The sequence below is a fragment of the Peromyscus leucopus genome, chromosome 20 (assembly GCF_004664715.2).
Source record: "Peromyscus leucopus breed LL Stock chromosome 20, UCI_PerLeu_2.1, whole genome shotgun sequence".
NCBI lineage: Eukaryota > Metazoa > Chordata > Mammalia > Rodentia > Cricetidae > Peromyscus > Peromyscus leucopus.
The window spans coordinates 4,074,262-4,091,104 of NC_051080.1; the positions used below are offsets into that span (position 1 = coordinate 4,074,262).

Consider the following 16,843-nt stretch of genomic DNA (forward strand, 5'->3'; position numbering starts at 1 on the left):
GGTCTGTGTACTTTACGAGGCTAAGAAAGTAGCTTGAAAATGGATGACTAGTCGTAAGGGTGGTTTTGGTAACTGTATGGGAAAATCCTGCTTTCCCCATGTCTCTGTCCAGTGGCTACAGCTAAGGCTCCCCGGTGCATGGGAGGGCAGCTCACGGGTGCAGGGAAGAGGAGGGTGAGATATGTGTGTTTTGATTAGCTGTGGAGCTCAGAGGAGCTTCGTCCTTTGCCTAACGCCTTCTGACTCTACAGAGAGCAAGCTCAGCTGGAGGCCATCTGGAACGCTGACCTGTCCACTTCAAGCTACCCGATAACGGAGAAGACATCTCTAAATACGCTCTGGGCCCAGCTGGGTGGCTACCCAGATATTCCCAGACTGCTGGAGTTAGATATTCAGTCGACCTTCAGAAAATCTCTTGCTTCCATCCGGTCAAAGTGAGTAAAGGTTTGGGTACTCTGGTAACTGGGTCTTGGGTCCTACCTTGACTTTCTTCTGCAGCCAAGGTCCCCTGTACATGCGCATATGGGCCTAGGTAGCTACACCATGCATGCATATAGATTACATGACCATGCAGCACACAGATTAGTAGGACATCAGGCCCTAGGATGACTAAGCATCTTGCCTGGCTACTAGACAACACATATGTGGTCATGTAGCTGGGGGAGTGGCTAGGAATTCTAACATTTGGGAAGCGGAGGCAGGAGAATTTACATGAGTTCAATGCCAGTCTAGGCTCCATAGCAAGACCTTGGCTCAAGAAAAAAAGAAAACAAAACAGAGTTGGGGATAGACTGCTTGCCCAGCATATGTGAGGCCCTGGATTCAACCCTCAGTACTGGGCAAGAAAACAGAGTCTGTCATAGAAGGCTGGCGATGCGTCTCAGCTGTGCTTGCTAGTGTGCCCTAGACCTTGGGTTCCACTTACTGCACAGCAAAACAACAATAAATAATGTATACAATGTAAAAACACGTATCATAGCATATGCTCATTATCCCAGCCCTCAGCAGGCTGAAGTAGGGGATCAAGACTTTGAGGCCAGCTTTGTCTGCACAACGAAAGCCTGTCTCAAGAGCAAACACGGAGGCTGGGCCAGGTTCAGCTGGTACAGGGCCTCTCACACCAATAGAGAACCTGAGTTCTATGGGTGTTCCCCGTGTCTGAGTAAGATGAATGCAACCATTTACCTTCTTTCACTAAAAGAACAAGATAGGAGCATCACGGAGTCCTGGTGAAAGAAACATCCAAAAGCAGGACTTAACTGTCTAAAAAGATGTGTAATCTACATTGCTATTCAATTGTTTTGACAAGAAACAGAGGGATTCCTCTTTCAAAACAAAAAAACAGAAGACAGCCTAGTTTGGGTTTCTAGCACACAAGTAAAGAAGCTGGGCACAGACAGCAAGTCTGTAACCCCAGCACTGAGAGGGAGGGTGAGACAGTCAGATCTCGGGAGACTTCGGCTCACCAGCCTATGAATTGCTGAGCTCCAGGCTCATTGAGACGCTGTGTCAGATAAGGTGGCGAGTGATCAGGAAGACACCCGATCACCCATCTCTGGCTCCACACGCACACATATCACACACACAAAAAAGATATATTCAAAACTTTTAAAAAGAAAAACCAAATCATATAGATGACTATATATGCATATATATATATATATATATATATATATATATATATGCAGAGAGAGGGCACACATGTGTGTTAGAGTGCACATGTGTTAGAGTGCACATGTGTGTTAGAGTACACATATATATAGAAAAGGAATTAGCTAGAGATGACGGCACATTCCTGTAGTTTCATTATTTGGGAGTAGAGGCAGTAGGATCAGTACTCAAGGCCATCCTCTGCTACATAGTGAGTTCAAGGCCAGCCAGTCTTGATTTTAGAATCCTCTAGGAAGTGGTTAGACTCATCCTCTGTATCTGTGTGTGAGGCATTGCCAGAAAGAATTCTCTGAGGACGAGAGACTCCTGGCAGCCTTGGGAGGCGTCACTCCACTCACTGGGAGTCCCCACAGAGCACCTCAGCATTCCTTTACATCGTTTTTCTGGCTCATCACAGTGTGAGATCCAATATTCTGCCACGTCTTCCTGGCCCTAAGGGACTGAACCTTCTAGAATCATGAGCTGAAGAATATTTGCTCTCCATATATTTTTTCCTGTTAGGTATTTTGGTCACAGCCTCAGGAAGTAACTACTAAAACAATTAAAGTGGCGGGCGGTGGCGCACGCCTTTAATCCCAGCACTTGGGAGGCAGAGCCAGGCAGATCTCTGTGAGTTCAAGGTCAACCTGGTCTACAGCGTGAGTTCCAGGAAAGGCACAAAACTACACAGAGAAACCCTGTCTCGAAAACAAACAAAAAGACTGTTTAGCAATTCATGTTACAGGCTGTGATGATGCAGGCTTTATAGGGGTATGGAGCATGTGCAAAGGGAAAATACAGGACAGTGGTGACATGTCACATTGGCTTTTAGTGAAGAAAATGAAGAAGGTGGAGTAGGGTTGGGGGAGCACCTGGTTCTGGAATGCAGCTGGTTCTTGGTGGACTAACACTCAGACATTAGGACATTTGATTCCTGGTTGGTGGTGCTTTGGGGGCAGGTCTATGAGTTTCTGGAGGAAGTATGTCACTGGGATGGGCTCTGAAGGTTTATAGCCTGACCCTACTTCCTGTCCTCACTCTGCTTCATGCTTGCTTCCGCCATGATTCCTGCCTCTTGCTTCCATGCTCCCTCCTGGGATGGACTCAGCCCTCTAGAACCATAAACACTTCCTTTTATAAGTAAAGACTTCCTTTTATAAGTTGTCTCAGTCATGATATTTTATCACAGATATATTAAAGTAATAAATTCAGAAGAAGCTGGGACCAGAGTGTGGGCTGCTGCTGTGAAGGACCTGACTGTGTTTGTTTGGGTTTTTTGTTTTTTTTTTGTTGTTGTTTTTTTTTTTTGTTTTGTTTTGTTTGGTTTTTTTTTTTTTGTTTTTTCGAGACAGGGTTTCTCTGTGTAGCTTTGCGCCTTTCCTGAAGCTCACTTGGTAGCCCAGGCTGGCCTCGAACTCACAGAGATCCACCTGGCTCTGCCTCCCGAGTGCTGGGATTAAAGGCGTGCGCCACCACCGCCCGGCTGGGTTTTTTGTTTTGTTTTGTTGTTTTGAGGAATGTGTAAGACTTCGGAACTTTGGACTAAAAGAGCATTTGAACACTGTAAACACAGCTTAAGGGCCATTCTAGTAAGCCCTTGGGAGACAGTCGTGCTGAGAGCCATGTGGACTCTGGAGGCCCAGCTCAAGAGGATTCAGAGGGGAACAGTGTTGGTCACTGGGAACGAGGCCATGCCTGTAACATTTCCACAAAGAACCTAGGTATCTTCTGCTCTTGTCCTAAGAACTTGCCTGAGGCTAAATTAAAAACAAAGGACTAATTTCTTTGGCAAAGAAGGAACTTCAAGACAGCATAATGTTGAAACTGTGGCGTGGTTGTTACTGACTTCCCTTATGCCAGTCTGCCCTGGAAAAGAGCAAGCAGAGGAGAAAGAGAAAGGAAATGCAGTTTGGGGAGGAAAAGCCCAGCACCACGCTTAGGGTTAAAGCCCTGCAGCCAGGGCTTGTGTTAAAGAGGCTGTAATTTGCTAAGGAGGTCAGCAGCATCTGCTCTGCCCTGGAACAAAGGGAAGGCATCAGCAGGGCAAGACCCCGCCTAGCTGAGCTTCTGATGTATGAAGGAGAGCATCGGCAGCTTCTGCTCCTAGAAGGCAACTGAACGGAACAGCTGTCGGTTAAGGGTCGGCCATGCCGACGGAGGAGAGTGCTGGATGGCGGAAGAATCACGAGCCATAGTTACCTTTCTAGAGCTTTATTGGGAGAGAGAGAGAGAGAGAGAGAGAGAGAGAGAGAGAGAGAGAGAGAGAGAGGAGAGAAAGAACTGCACAGAGGAGGGAGAACGGAAGGAGAGAGTGCGGAAAAGAGAACAGGAAGAAGGCACACCGCTTTTTAGGCCAGGATGCCGTTGCAGGCTGGTGACGTAATTAAGGAATCAATCCTTACATCCCAGACTTTCGCTTATTATAAAAAAAGCAGGTAGATGGGAATAGGGGCGTCGTTCCTCTCAAAAACTGCTTCCAGCTGACTTTTGGACATGTATCCCTCTTGGCTGTGGCTGGGAACCTTCTGTCTGACAAGATGCTGGTGGCACAGAAAAAAGCTTAGAGAGAAAAGAATCATTATTATTTTATGTTGACATTTATCTGAGGTAGATCCAGCCTGTCCCTATGGATTTTGAAACATGTTAAGCTTTATCAGAGACAGATTATTTTAAAGCACCTGTTTCCTTTACTAGTTTGGCATCCAGTAGACAGGTGATCAATTGTTAAAAGCATCTCACAGTAGCCGGGCGTTGGTGGCGCACGCCTTTAATCCCAGCACTCGGGAGGCAGAGCCAGGCGGATCTCTGTGAGTTCGAGGCCAGCCTGGGCTACCAAGTGAGCTCCAGGAAAGGCGCAAAGCTACACAGAGAAACCCTGTCTCAAAAAAAAAAAAAAAAAAAAAAAAAAAAAAAAAAAAAAGCATCTCACAGTAATAGATGTTTATATTAAAGTATTTTATAGCGCCCAGATGCTTTTGGGTCTGGGGGTGTAAATACCTTTTAGCTGTTACAGTTTCTTACTTGATGATCTCTGGACTCTGGTTCTGTGGTGGTCCTGTATCATTGGCTGAACAGTGAGTTAGAACAGGGAACTGGGAAGAGAAAAGCTTGTAATGCATGAGAATTTATTTTTTTGGAATTAGGGACAAGGCAAAGATCAGGGCCCTGTCTGTATGTGAGTGAGAAACACAGGCAGTGGATCTGAAGTGAGACAATGAGCTTTTATCTTAGCTGGAAATCTTTTTTCATTAAATAACTCTGAAAGTGCAATTAAATCTGGTGAGGTGGGTAAGGCTTTCCTCTGTACCCGACAATAAAGGAGAGGTGACATCCCAAAACTCCCAGGACTGAGTCAGTGGCTCTGGTGTCCAGAAGGAAAGAAATGGGTCACTTCCCTGCTGCGTTCTGGGTTCCCTGCCATGCCTGTAGCCAAGCCTAGGTCTGCTGGAGGTCTTAGCTTGATGTACGCATGTGTCTTGGCACCTGGGGGGCAGTCAGCTGACTCTGTCTTTCTAGGTGGCACTTTTAACAAGGCTGCTGATGGCCTGGCAGGGCATTTGCTAGCCTATGGCCTTTTTCTCACTTAAAACAGGGACCCAACAGCTTTTGGGAGTCAGCGAGTGCCAGCACTTGGCAATTTTGTTTTTGGGCTTTTATCTCTTCCCTGGCACACCTTTAATGCCACAGATGACTCTCTTGCCTGTGGGGTCAGGAGCCTTGCTCTCCAGATGTTTAAGTTTTAGTCGGGGAACAAGAGGCAGATTTTATTCCGTGTTCTGAATTTTTTTTCCTGATCATTGATGGCTTAAGGACAGCCTTTGGAAGATCTGCCAGGAGGCAGACTATAAACCGATCCTTTTGGAACAGTTGTCTGAGGCTATAAGCTGATTTTTGACTTAAGAGCCACCCTGACTACTGAAAACTTATTTGTTTGGATCTTAGCCGCTTCCAGATCCCTCTGTGTCTCTCAAGGCAGTTTGAGAATGAGTGGGTGGAGTTAAAGTGAGTTAGGTGAGAGTCGTAGAAACCGCCCAAGCCTGCCCATTTGAGCCTGCCCACTGCCGGGGGAAAGCAGACAGAAAAGGTTGCACATGGCGGATGCAGAAGTGGGGAGGGAGAAGGGTTTAGAGCTTTAGCAGAAAGCTTGGGGATAAAGTAAGTCTTTTATTTGCCCGTTCACTGGCAGAACTTCCCGAGACGCTGTTATGTGGCCAGATTTATCGGTACCCACCCCATCTGCCAATATAAGTGGTAAATGTATCCACCCCTTTGTCCCATGGCTGTAGCTGAGGGAAAAATAAAAAAATTAAAACAACAAACTGGGATCAGACTCCATTCTAGGGCATCCCCGAGAGTGAAGAGAGATCTATGAATCAGCTCAAGTTCACCATCCTCTTCATCAAGGGATGGGAAGGGCTGCGGCTGCACTGCAGTTGGTCCACCTGGTAGACCCGAGACAGCATTGACCCCCTCATCAGGAGTGAAAATGTGTTGGCAATGAGGACAACCCCTGGGGTGTCTGTCGCAAAGAATACAGCTCAGACTACAGCCGTGAGAACAGCAGACTCACTCACTGTGGGGAAGAATCATGGTGTAGCAGTAGTGGTAGCTGTGTGGGGGTCCAGCGGAGGCGAGGGAAATGTGCATACTCATGGTCTTGCGGTCTCGCTGGATGGGGGAGGAGGCAGCAGCGGTCACAGCAGGTCCTCGGCGATCTATCCGAGTCACGGCACCAAATGTTGGTTAAGTGGCGGCGCTAGCGGCTGGCCACCACAGGCGGCAGCCATGCCAATGGAGGAGAGTGCTGGTTGGCAGAAGAATCACGAGCCATAGTTACCTTTCTAGAGCTTTATTAAGAGAGAGAGAGAGAGGGAGAGAGAGAACCGCATGGAGGGGGGAGAACGGAAGGAGAGAGTGCGGAAAAGAGAACACACAGAGGGCACACCCACTTTTTAGGCTGGGATGCCGTCCACAGGCTGGTGACGTAATTAAGGACATAATCCTTACAACAGCTACTGCTAATGTGGTTCAAAGGCTGAGGGTCCAACCCCAGCTGGAGGCTGAAGGTGGCGATGTCCGTGTGTTGGCTCTAGAGACACAAAGATGGAAGGGTTAAGGGGTCATGGACAAGTAGCAGACACACATTCTTCTCCATTAGTTATTCTTTATTTTGAGACAGGGTCTCCGATCACCGCAAAACCCTAACAATAATCCTAGTTGTTTTAACTTTGCGGTCTGAGCTGGACCTGGTGGCACTCATCTGTAACCTAAGCTTTCAAGAGGCTGAGGGTCATGAGTTCCAGCAGTGGGGGAAGAGGGAAGGAGAGGGAAGGGAGACCAGTACAGCAGCACATACCTGTGATTCTAGCTTTTGGTACAGTGGCTCTCAGCCTTCCTAACCTGTTCATCCTGTTCTGGGACCCCCCCCCCCAACCAAAGAATTATTTCGTGGCTACATCATAACTGTAATTTTGCTACTGTTATGAATTATAATGTAAATATCTGTGTTCTCCAATTGTCTTAGGTGACCCCTGTGAAAGGGTCATTCAACCCCAAGTGGGTCATGACCCACAGGTTGAGAACCACTGCTTTAGTCAGTATAGGCAGGAAGATCAGGAGTTCAAGGCCAGTTTCAGCTACGTAGAGAGCTTGAGGCCGTCCTGAGCAATGTAAGATCCTGTCTTGAGAAAACAAACAGAAATTAAGATGAAGGAGAAAGAGCAGATTGATTTCCGGCCTACAGTGCCTACCCCTGCCACGCCCCAGGCATGAGTCTCTTCAAACAGCGGTCTGACCCTTTGAAGTGCCTGTAATTTCTTTTGGTCAGTGTGCAGACATGATGTGACAAGTGAAAGAAATTCCAGGGAAGATGCCTGTGGCATTGGGGTGGTAAAGTAAGGGGGGAAGCCCTCCATGGACCTGTCTTTGTTGAGCCTGCACCCCTGAACTATGAACTCAGTGCTTCCCGGTGTTTGGTTTGGTTTGGTTTCTCTACTTAGATGGGTCTGGAAACTGGAGGAAACTACGGTTTGGGACTCCCCTCCCTCAGGCGGTCTAAGCTCTGGTAGACCTTATTAGGAAGCATGCTCTGGCTCATTTTAAATGATTGTTTTACCCTCCCCTGGCAGCAGGAAGACACAAAAGAAGGTAGCATCCTGTCCTGGCCCCTGGGAGCTTTATCTCTCACTGAGCCTCCAGCAATTCCTCAGTTACAGCTCACGTTTCCCTCTCCCAGTCCTGGGGCCCGCTGGTTTCTGCTCTATTAAGTTGTGATTTTCTGTATCTGCCTTTCCATCTCTCCAATGCCGGCGACAGCAGCTTGCCCTGTGACGACCTCATTTCTTTCTCAGATGTCTGTCAGTCTTTTCAGCTTTTCAGGTTTTTTTTTTTTTTTTTCCCGAGACAGGGTTTCTCTGTGTAGCTTTGCGCCTTTCCTGGAGCTCACTTGGTAGCCCAGGCTGGCCTCGAACTCACAGAGATCCGCCTGACTCTGCCTCCCGAGTGCTGGGATTAAAGGCGTGCGCCACCAACACCCGGCTCAGGGTTTTACTTATTAGACGGGAGTGCTCACTTTTGTTTTTTGTGCATTGTGAGTTTTGAAACAGGGTCTTATTCAGTAGGCCAGGCTGTCCCGAAACTTGCTAACCTCCCAAGTATTGGAATAACAGGTATAAGCCACCTTACCCAGCTTGCAGTGATCACTTTGCTCACACACACAGGCATGTGCACAAATTTTTCTGTTGCAAAGCACGCTCATAATGGGCACATTTTTAATGAAAAAAATGCATCTTTATTGGGCTGGAATTATTGCCTCCATTGACTGTTGGCCTCTGCCAACTACGCTGCAGTGGGGTGCTGGGAGAAACTCAATGAGCAATGGTTGTCCCTCAGATAAACCTCATTGGTTACAGCGTCACTGCACATCGCTGCTGACAGGCTCTTAAAGCCGCTTCTGCTTCACTAAGCATAAATCTCGGACAGTTTTTTTTCTTTTCTTTTTTTTTTTTTTCAAGACAGGGTTTCTCTGTGTAGCTTTGCGCCTTTTCCTGGAACCCGCTCAGTAGCCCAGGCTGACCTCGAACTCACAGAGATCCGCCTGGCTCTGCCTCCCAAGTGCTGGGATTAAAGGCATGCGCCACCACCCGGCCCTTGGACAGTTTTCTATGTTAATAATCATAGCAGATAAAGGGGCTTCCCACTAGAACTGACTACCTGCGTTCCAGCCCCCAGTCTCACACTGGGGAAAGAGAAAACCATCTCTCAAAAACTGTCCTCAGGCCTCCAGGTGAGCACCACCGTGTTCTCTAAGTAAATACAATTTTTTTTTTGTTTTGTTTTTTCAAGACAGAGTTTCTCTGTATAACCCTGACTGTCCTGGAACTCACTCTGTAGACCAGGCTGACCTCGAATTCAGAGAGCTACCAGTCTCTGCCTCCCAAGTGCTGGGATTAAAGGTGTGTGCCACTGCCATCTGGCTCATAATTTAAAAATTAAATATAAACACACATCATTATTTTATTGATTATATGACTTACATTGCATAGATATACTGTGAGTTGTTGAACCATTCTGATAGAAATTAAGGTATTTTCCAACATTACAAATTATTCCGCACCAAATATTTGTGTGCATGTTTTGGTATTTATATGATTGCTTCCCTGTGGTAATGTCATTAAAATAATAGTTTCTTTCTGATAGAAAATTTAGAAAATGGTGGCAAGTCCATTCCCTGAAGTGATGACCACTGTCAAGGTTTTAGCCATGTTCTAGCTTTGGCATAATAACATCTGCAGTCGGTAATGAGCGAATATCAATCCCTGTTCCTCCTGGATGTGACTCCTCCTGTGGCAGGGACTTGAACAGCTATGGATTATGTCTTGGCTTCCCTGGTTTACCTTAGGAGCTCAGCCCTTATTTTCTCTGGCACACCACACACCCCTATGCCTAGGCATGTGTTTAAGACCAGTTTGTCATGGAGTTATCACTGTAATATAATACAGTTGATTATCTTATCTCATTTCCAGGGCTAAGAAGATTCCCAAGTGACTGCAGAGCTAAAGACAAGCCCGCAACGAGCAAAGGCCTATTTTCTCTTTTTCATGGATATAAACTGCTGTGTTTACTCTGCTTTCTGTGTTGCCTGTAGACCTTAAGAACGCTGTCCAAAGCTAGGCATAGTGGCACACCTGTCATCTTAGTGCTTTCGAGGTAAAGCAAGAGGGCCAGGAGTTCAAAATCTTTCTCGTCCATTTAGTAAGTTCAGGGCTAGCCAGGGTGCTTGAACCTGTGTCAAAAAAAAAAAAAAAAGACCAGGGGTGGCTGGAGAGATGGCTCAGTGGTTAAGGGTGTTTGTTGCTCATGAGGGACCCCCATTCAGTTGCTGGCTCTCACCTGGTGCCTCATAAGTACCCATAACTCCAGTTCCAGGGAATTCAGTGACTTCTGACCTCCACAGGCCCCAGGCATACACATGGTACACGTACATCACCCAGGCAAAATTAAATATAATTTAATAATATTATTATTAAAAAAAATAAATAAAAATTTATTATTTTTTAAATAAATTAAAAAAAATTAAAGGCTGAGGTGGATTTGGCTCAGTAGTACATCACTTGCCTGGCCAAAAAAAAAAAAAATTGGAGCTGTAGCTCAGTTGGTAGTGTTTGCTCAGCATGTACTAAGTCCTGGGCTCCATCCCTAGAAGCACATGAAATCGGTATGGCAGTGCCCTTCTGTAATCAGCATCAGTGGGCGGGGACAGCAGGCACCGCCCTCCTGTAATCAGCGTCAGTGGGCGGGGACAGCAGGCACCGCCCTCCTGTAATCAGCGTCAGTGGGCGGGGACAGCAGGCACCGCCCTCCTGTAGTTAGCGTCAGTGGGCGGGGACAGCAGGCACCGCCCTCCTGTAATCAGCATCAGTGGGCGGGGACAGCAGGCACCGCCCTCCTGTAGTTAGCATCAGTGGGCGGGGACAGGAGAGTCATTGGAAGTCTAGAGTTATCCTCGGCACATAACAAGTTCATGGCCAGCCTGTGCTACATCAGAACCTGTCGAGAGAGAGGATGAGGGCTGGAGCAACATCTCAGTGGTTCAGAGTACTACTTGCTCTGTTTGCTGAGAACTATTCAGCTCTCAGCACTCACACAGTGGCTCACAACCACCTGTAACTCTAGATCCCAGTCTCCAGGGGATACGATGCCTTCTTCTGACTTCAGGCACTCGTATGGGACACACACAAACATACAGGCAAAACACTCATAGAGCCAAGAATAAAATAAACACATATAAAAACGTAGAGACATAATTCCCGTTCTATATCACTGGAAACACAGCTTCACCAAACTCTGGGACAGGCTGAGCCATGACAAGGACATTATTATGGGCCCCTGACATCAACAATAGTCAGTGCCCCCAATCCATGCCCAGAATACAAGAAATAGGGCCGGGAGGTGGCTCAGTGGGCAAGAGTGTGCTTCCTGTGAAAGCAAGAGGACCTGAGTCCAGATCCCCAGCAATCACGATTGGCGGGCGTGGCTGTGAGTGATGCTATCCTCAGAACTGGGGAGTGGGGTGGAGAAGGAAGTTCCCAGGAGCTTGCTGAGAAGCCAACCCAGCTAGACAGTGAGTTTCGGGATCAAGAGAATCAAGAGACGCAGATTCCAAAAATAAGGTGGGGACAGACGGAGGAAAACACTGTCCATCTCTCTTCTGGTCTTCACACGTGTGCACACAGGCGTGTGTACAGGCACGCACATGTGCCCATACAATACACACATCATACACATGAAAAGGAAGAAAGGATAACTGAGTCTCAAGAACTAAGGTGGCCCAGGACGACCAGGCTTCATACATGGAACTAGATTTGAGGGGACATTTGGAGTTGAAACCTTTTCTGTTTACTACACTGGTAAAACAAGGATGTGCTTTGGAACAGGGTCAAGGGTGCTTGTTAGGAGGTGCAGCCACATACGTGAGGTTCTCAAAGACCTGGGCCTCTATTCGTCTTACCTTTCTTCATCTGCTTCCCATCAAGAGAGCTGAGAACCTTGAGAGGAAATGACGTCACAGGAAATAACTAGACCACTAGCAAGACAGCAAGCTCAACATGTTTAGATGACAAGTGTGAACAGAGCATAAGCCGTAGATTTACCCCAAAGAAATAAAGGAAAGTACTGGTAGTGAATCAGAAGCAATCATAAAGAACCAAGTAAGGATGGGGTGGAGGTGCTCACCTGTAGACGTAATTCTGAACGGTCTTATTAAATAAACACAGAGCCAAATGCAGAGTTAAAAGCCCAAGAGGTCAGGGCAGCAGCCAAGAGCTAAGACCAAGACCTCCTTCTTACCCCTCACTGTCGCTGTCGTCCTTCCCCTCAGAGAGAGACCTACTTCCTGTGTGTCTTTTGATTGACTTTCTGTTGTGCCTTCTCATTGGTTGTAAACCCAACCACATGACCTCCTTGTCACTGCCTGTCTGTACAGACCTCCAGGTCTCCATGGTCGGTATTGAGATTAAAGGCTTGTGTCTCCATGCTGGCTGTATCCTTGAACACACAGAGATCTGCCTGTCATGTGATCAGGATTAAGGCTGTAAGTTATCACTGCCAGGCTTCTGCTATGGCTTGCTCTTAGCTCTGACCCCCAAGTAGCTTTATTTATTAACATAGAAATAAAATCACATTTCAGCACAAATAAAATATCATCATACTCACCAGCCCCAGCTTTGGGAGACAGAGGCAGGAGGGTCCTGAGCACAAGACCAGCCTCTGCTCAAAGCAAGTTCCTTGTCTCAAAACTACAAAAGAAGCCAGGTGGTGGCTGCACACTTAATCTCAGCACTCGGGAGGCAGAGCCAGGCCGATCTCTGTGAGTTTGAGGCCAGCCTGGTCTACAGAGCGAGATCCAGGACAGGCACCAAAGCTACAAAAGAGTAAAGAACATCAGTATAAAACTGTAAATAGGGCTGGAGTTATAGCTCAGTGATAGACATTTGCTTAGCATGACCCCACACACGAAGAATGCCTTACCTATATAAGATTCATTTTTTTAAAGGTATTATCATATATATGTGATTTATTTTTATTTTATGTTCATTGGTGATTTGACTGCCTGGTGTTTTGTCTGTGTGCGGGTGTCAGAAGCCTTGAAACTGTAGTTATAGGCAGATGGTGTGAGCTGCCATGTGGGTGCTGGGAATTGAACCCAGGTCCTCTGGAAGAGCAGCCAAAGCTCTTAACGACTGAGCCATCTCTCCAGCCGCCTATATGAGAGTCCTAAAAGGATAGAACTCGTTGAAATGAAAGAAGTAGAATGCAAAAGAAACATAAACCAAAACTGACTTTGAGGCAAAAGATACTGTTGAGTGAAGGGAGGTAGTAGATCAAAAATCTGTGGATACCTATCACAATACAATCACCGTGAAAAGCGATGGAGAGATGGCTCAGCGGTTAAGAGCACTGGCTGCTCTTCCAGAGGTCCTGGGTTCAATTCCCAGCAACCACACGGTGGCTCACAACCATCTGTAATGAGATCTGGTGCCCTCTTCTGGCCGGTAGGCATATACGCAGAGCAAACACAGTATAGATAATAAATCTTTAAAAGAAAAAAAAAAAAAAGAAAGAAAGCAAAGATGGAATTATGTGTATGTGGTATGTGCGTGTATGTGCGGGTACCCGGGTGCCCACAGAGGCCAGAGGAGCTGGAGTTCCAGGTGGCTGACACAGAGGCTGGTCCAACTGCCATCCTCTGGAAGAGCTGTACATGGCCCTTACCACTGAGCCGCCTCTCCAGCCCGGCTCCAGTTTTCTTCCCTGTTCTCTTCCCTCTGGGCATTCCTCATACCTTGCACAAACAAGATGACCTTTCCACAATGTCGCAGATGCTCTACTCTCCCTCTGTAGCCCAGCTCGAATTCCAAGGGCGATGATTATACCCCGCGCCTTCCGCGCTCTCAGGTCCCGCCCGCCTTTCTCTGGCTTTGATCTGCTCCTTGGCCGAGCACGGCCGGCTTAAGTACAGTTTTCTCTCCCTCCCTCAGGCCTGCTCCCTGAGAGCTGGACCCGGCTTCAGGAAAACATTTGGACTTGCTGTCTGGTTTCAGCTTAAAGAATCATTAACCCCTCGGGACCCCAGAAAACTGCCTGGCAAATACCTCATTTCTCTAAAACTCCGGTTTTCCTGAACAATTCTGTACTGTCTCCTGTTTCCCAGAATCACTGAGACCGTCTCCACCTTCACCTGACTGACCGGCTCCTTATTGCATGGGAAGCAAACTTTATTTTTACTTATTTAATGTGTGTGGTATATGTAGAGAGAGGTTCATGTGTTTGTGTGCATGTGTGCATTCATGTGTGTGCATGTTCATGTAGAGGACAGAGGTTCATGTTAGGTGTGCTCCTCAGCCACTCTCCGCCTTATTTTCTTTGAGACAGGGTGTCTCACTAAACCTGGAGATCACTGGGTCAGCTAGATCATCGGTTGAGCTCTGGGGATCTGCGTGCCTCTGCCTCCCGAGGGCTGTGTTTACACGCTGTGGCCACACCTAGCTTTTACTGGGGATCTGAACTCAGGTCCTCAGACTTCCCTGGTAAGGACTTTACCAACAAGGCCGTCTCCCCAGACCCCTAACTTATTTACTTTAAATACTTTTATTATTTTTGATATGTGTAGGTGTTGGTGTTTGTATGTGTTTGTATGTGCTTGGGATATCGACGCCTGCGAAAGTCACGCTTTGGACCCTGGAGCTGGAGTCACAGGTGGTTGTGAGTGCTGGGAACTGAACCGGGATCTTCAGGGAGAGCAGCCAGTGCTTGTGAGTGCTGAGCCGTCTCTCCAGCGCCCCCTCCTCATTTGCTTATTTTGAGACCCAGTCTCATGTAGCCCAGGCTGGTCCCAAGCTCCCTATGTAGCTCAGGTCAGCCCTCAAGTCCTGGTTTGACTGTTCTGCCTCCTAAGCATTGGGATCATAGGCGTAGACCACCTTGCTCTCCCACCACAACTTATCTGTATGTGTCTGGTGTGTGTGTGTGTGTGTGTGTGTGTGTGTGTGTGTGTGTCTGTCAGGTATGTGTCTGTTGTGTGTGTCTGTCATGTGTATGTCTGTCATATATGTGTCTGTCGTGTGTGTATGTCTTGTGTATGTGTGTCCATCCTGTGTGTCTGTCATGTATGTTTGTCTGTCATGTGTATGTCTGTCATGTAGATGTGTGTGTTTGTTGTGTGTGTGTGTATGTGTGTACATATTGAGAAGCTGGTGTTGCGGGTCTTCCTCAGTTGCTCTCCACCGTCTTTCCTGAGATGAGGTCTCTTAGCTAGCCAGGTCACTTTGGGGACCGTCTCTCTGCCGTCTAGTGCTGAAATCACAGGCAGGTCCTCACACCCACCGGCACTGCTGCGGATTCTGAGGAATCTTCTGGTCCTCACGGTGTCTCCCCAGCTGCTTCCCCTTAGCTCTTCGGACTTCCAGACTCTGAGTTCGTGGATTCCACCCTTCCCTCTTTACCTGCGGGAAGTTGTCTGACTTATGATGCCAGGCTCTGGGCTTATGCATCAGCTCTGACCTTCTCTTCCCTGTCTCCACCCACCACTACCCACTGTTCCCAGACTCACCTTCATGTGTTTACTTTGAAACATAGTCTCATGTAGCCCAGGCTGGCCCCCAACACACTATGTGGCCAACCTGCCTCCACCTCCCAAATGCCCATACTGCCACATTCGGCTTCCCTCTTAACTTTAAAAAGAATGTTAAGCAGGGGCTGGAGGGATGGCTCAGTGGTTAGCAGCGATGGCTGTAGGAACGTCGGACCTACATTAGGCTCCCAGCACTCAACTTGGGAGGCCCACGACTGCCTGTAACTCCAGCTCTGACACCATAGTCTGGCCTCTGCAGGCACCCAAACACACACTTGTGCAAGAATACACAAGCACGTGCACATGTACCCTTTGGGAGCCAGTTGCTTACAGACAGCAGCCATGTGGCTTCATTGCGTCCTTAATTCACAGAAGGGAAATGCTCCTTTTCTTTTGTCGGGTCTTGCCAAAGCCTGGGCATGCTTTGCCAGACACTCTGGGCTGCTCTGTCTCAGTGATTTGATGCTCCTTACAAAGACATGGCTTTCTCCCTTCCTCTTTTGTGTCTTCCTCTCTAGGGCAGAGTTTTGCTTTTAAACTGTAATGAAATTGTCCTCCAGCTTTAAGAAAGGAAGAAAAGGGGGCTGGAGAGATGGCTCAGAGGTTAAGAGCACCGACTGCTCTTCCAGAGGACCTGAGTTCAATTCTCAGCAACCACATGGTGGCTCACAGTCATCTGCAATGAGATCTGGTGCCCTCTTCTGGCCTGCAGTCAGACATGCTGTATACATAATAAAGAAATCCTTTAAAAAAAAAAAAGAAAAGAAAAGAAAAGAAAGGAAGAAAAGGGGAGAGAGAGAGAAAGAAAAAGAAATCTTGGGCGGGGAAGCTGGCTCAGGGGCTAAGAGCGCCAGCTGCTGTTGCAGAAGACCCAGGTTTGGTTCTCAGCACCCATCTGACACTCTCCACTGTCTAAAAACTCCACTTCCAGGGGATCTGACCCCCTCTTCTGCAGGTACCGGGCACTCACATGGTGCTCAGACACACATGCAAACACTCAGGCACATAAAACAAAAATAAATCTTTTAAAAGAATAGTAGCCCGGCATAGTAGCACACACTGTTAAAAACAGTACTTAGGAGGCAGAGGCAGGCAGATCTCTGTGAAATCAAGGCCAACCTGGTCTACCTGGCAAGTGCCACACCAGTCGGAGGTACACTGTGAGACTGTCTCAAAACAAAAGAATAAGAAGACATGTCCTCTGTGTCCCCTTTGTCAGGTACCGTCTGCTTGTCCTCCTGTTACAGCAACATGTAAATCTCCTTTAAAATACATGGCGCCCGGTGTGGCTGGCACATGTCTGTAACCTGAGCACCCAGGAGGCTGGGGTAGGGGGATTGGAAGCTTAGGGCCAGCCTGGGCTACATAGAAAGACCCTCCCACCACCACCACCTAGAACAAAGCTTCCAGAACTCTGTTATCTTGGTTTGCTTTCTACCTTTCTGGCCATTTGCGCTGTCTCTGCTTGTCTGTGTGTGTGTGTGTAATATCCGTAGGTACACGTGTGTGTGTAATATCCATAGGTACATGTGTGTGTGGAATATCCGTAGGTACACGTGTGTT

The 16,843-nt window shown here is 47.5% G+C and overlaps 1 protein-coding gene across 1 annotated transcript in view; it reads left to right on the forward strand.

Annotated features, from left to right (window-relative positions):
* Fam186a (family with sequence similarity 186 member A) overlaps nt 1-9,772 on the forward strand; it is a 58,902-nt gene extending 49,130 nt beyond the window's left edge. The window contains exons 7-8 of the mRNA XM_037197368.1: nt 252-434; nt 9,675-9,772. Coding sequence (XP_037053263.1) covers nt 252-434; nt 9,675-9,696 — 205 coding nt within the window. The 3' untranslated portion in view covers nt 9,697-9,772. The remainder of the gene's footprint in view (nt 1-251; nt 435-9,674) is intronic.
* Nucleotides 9,773-16,843: the final 7,071 nt, after the last annotated feature.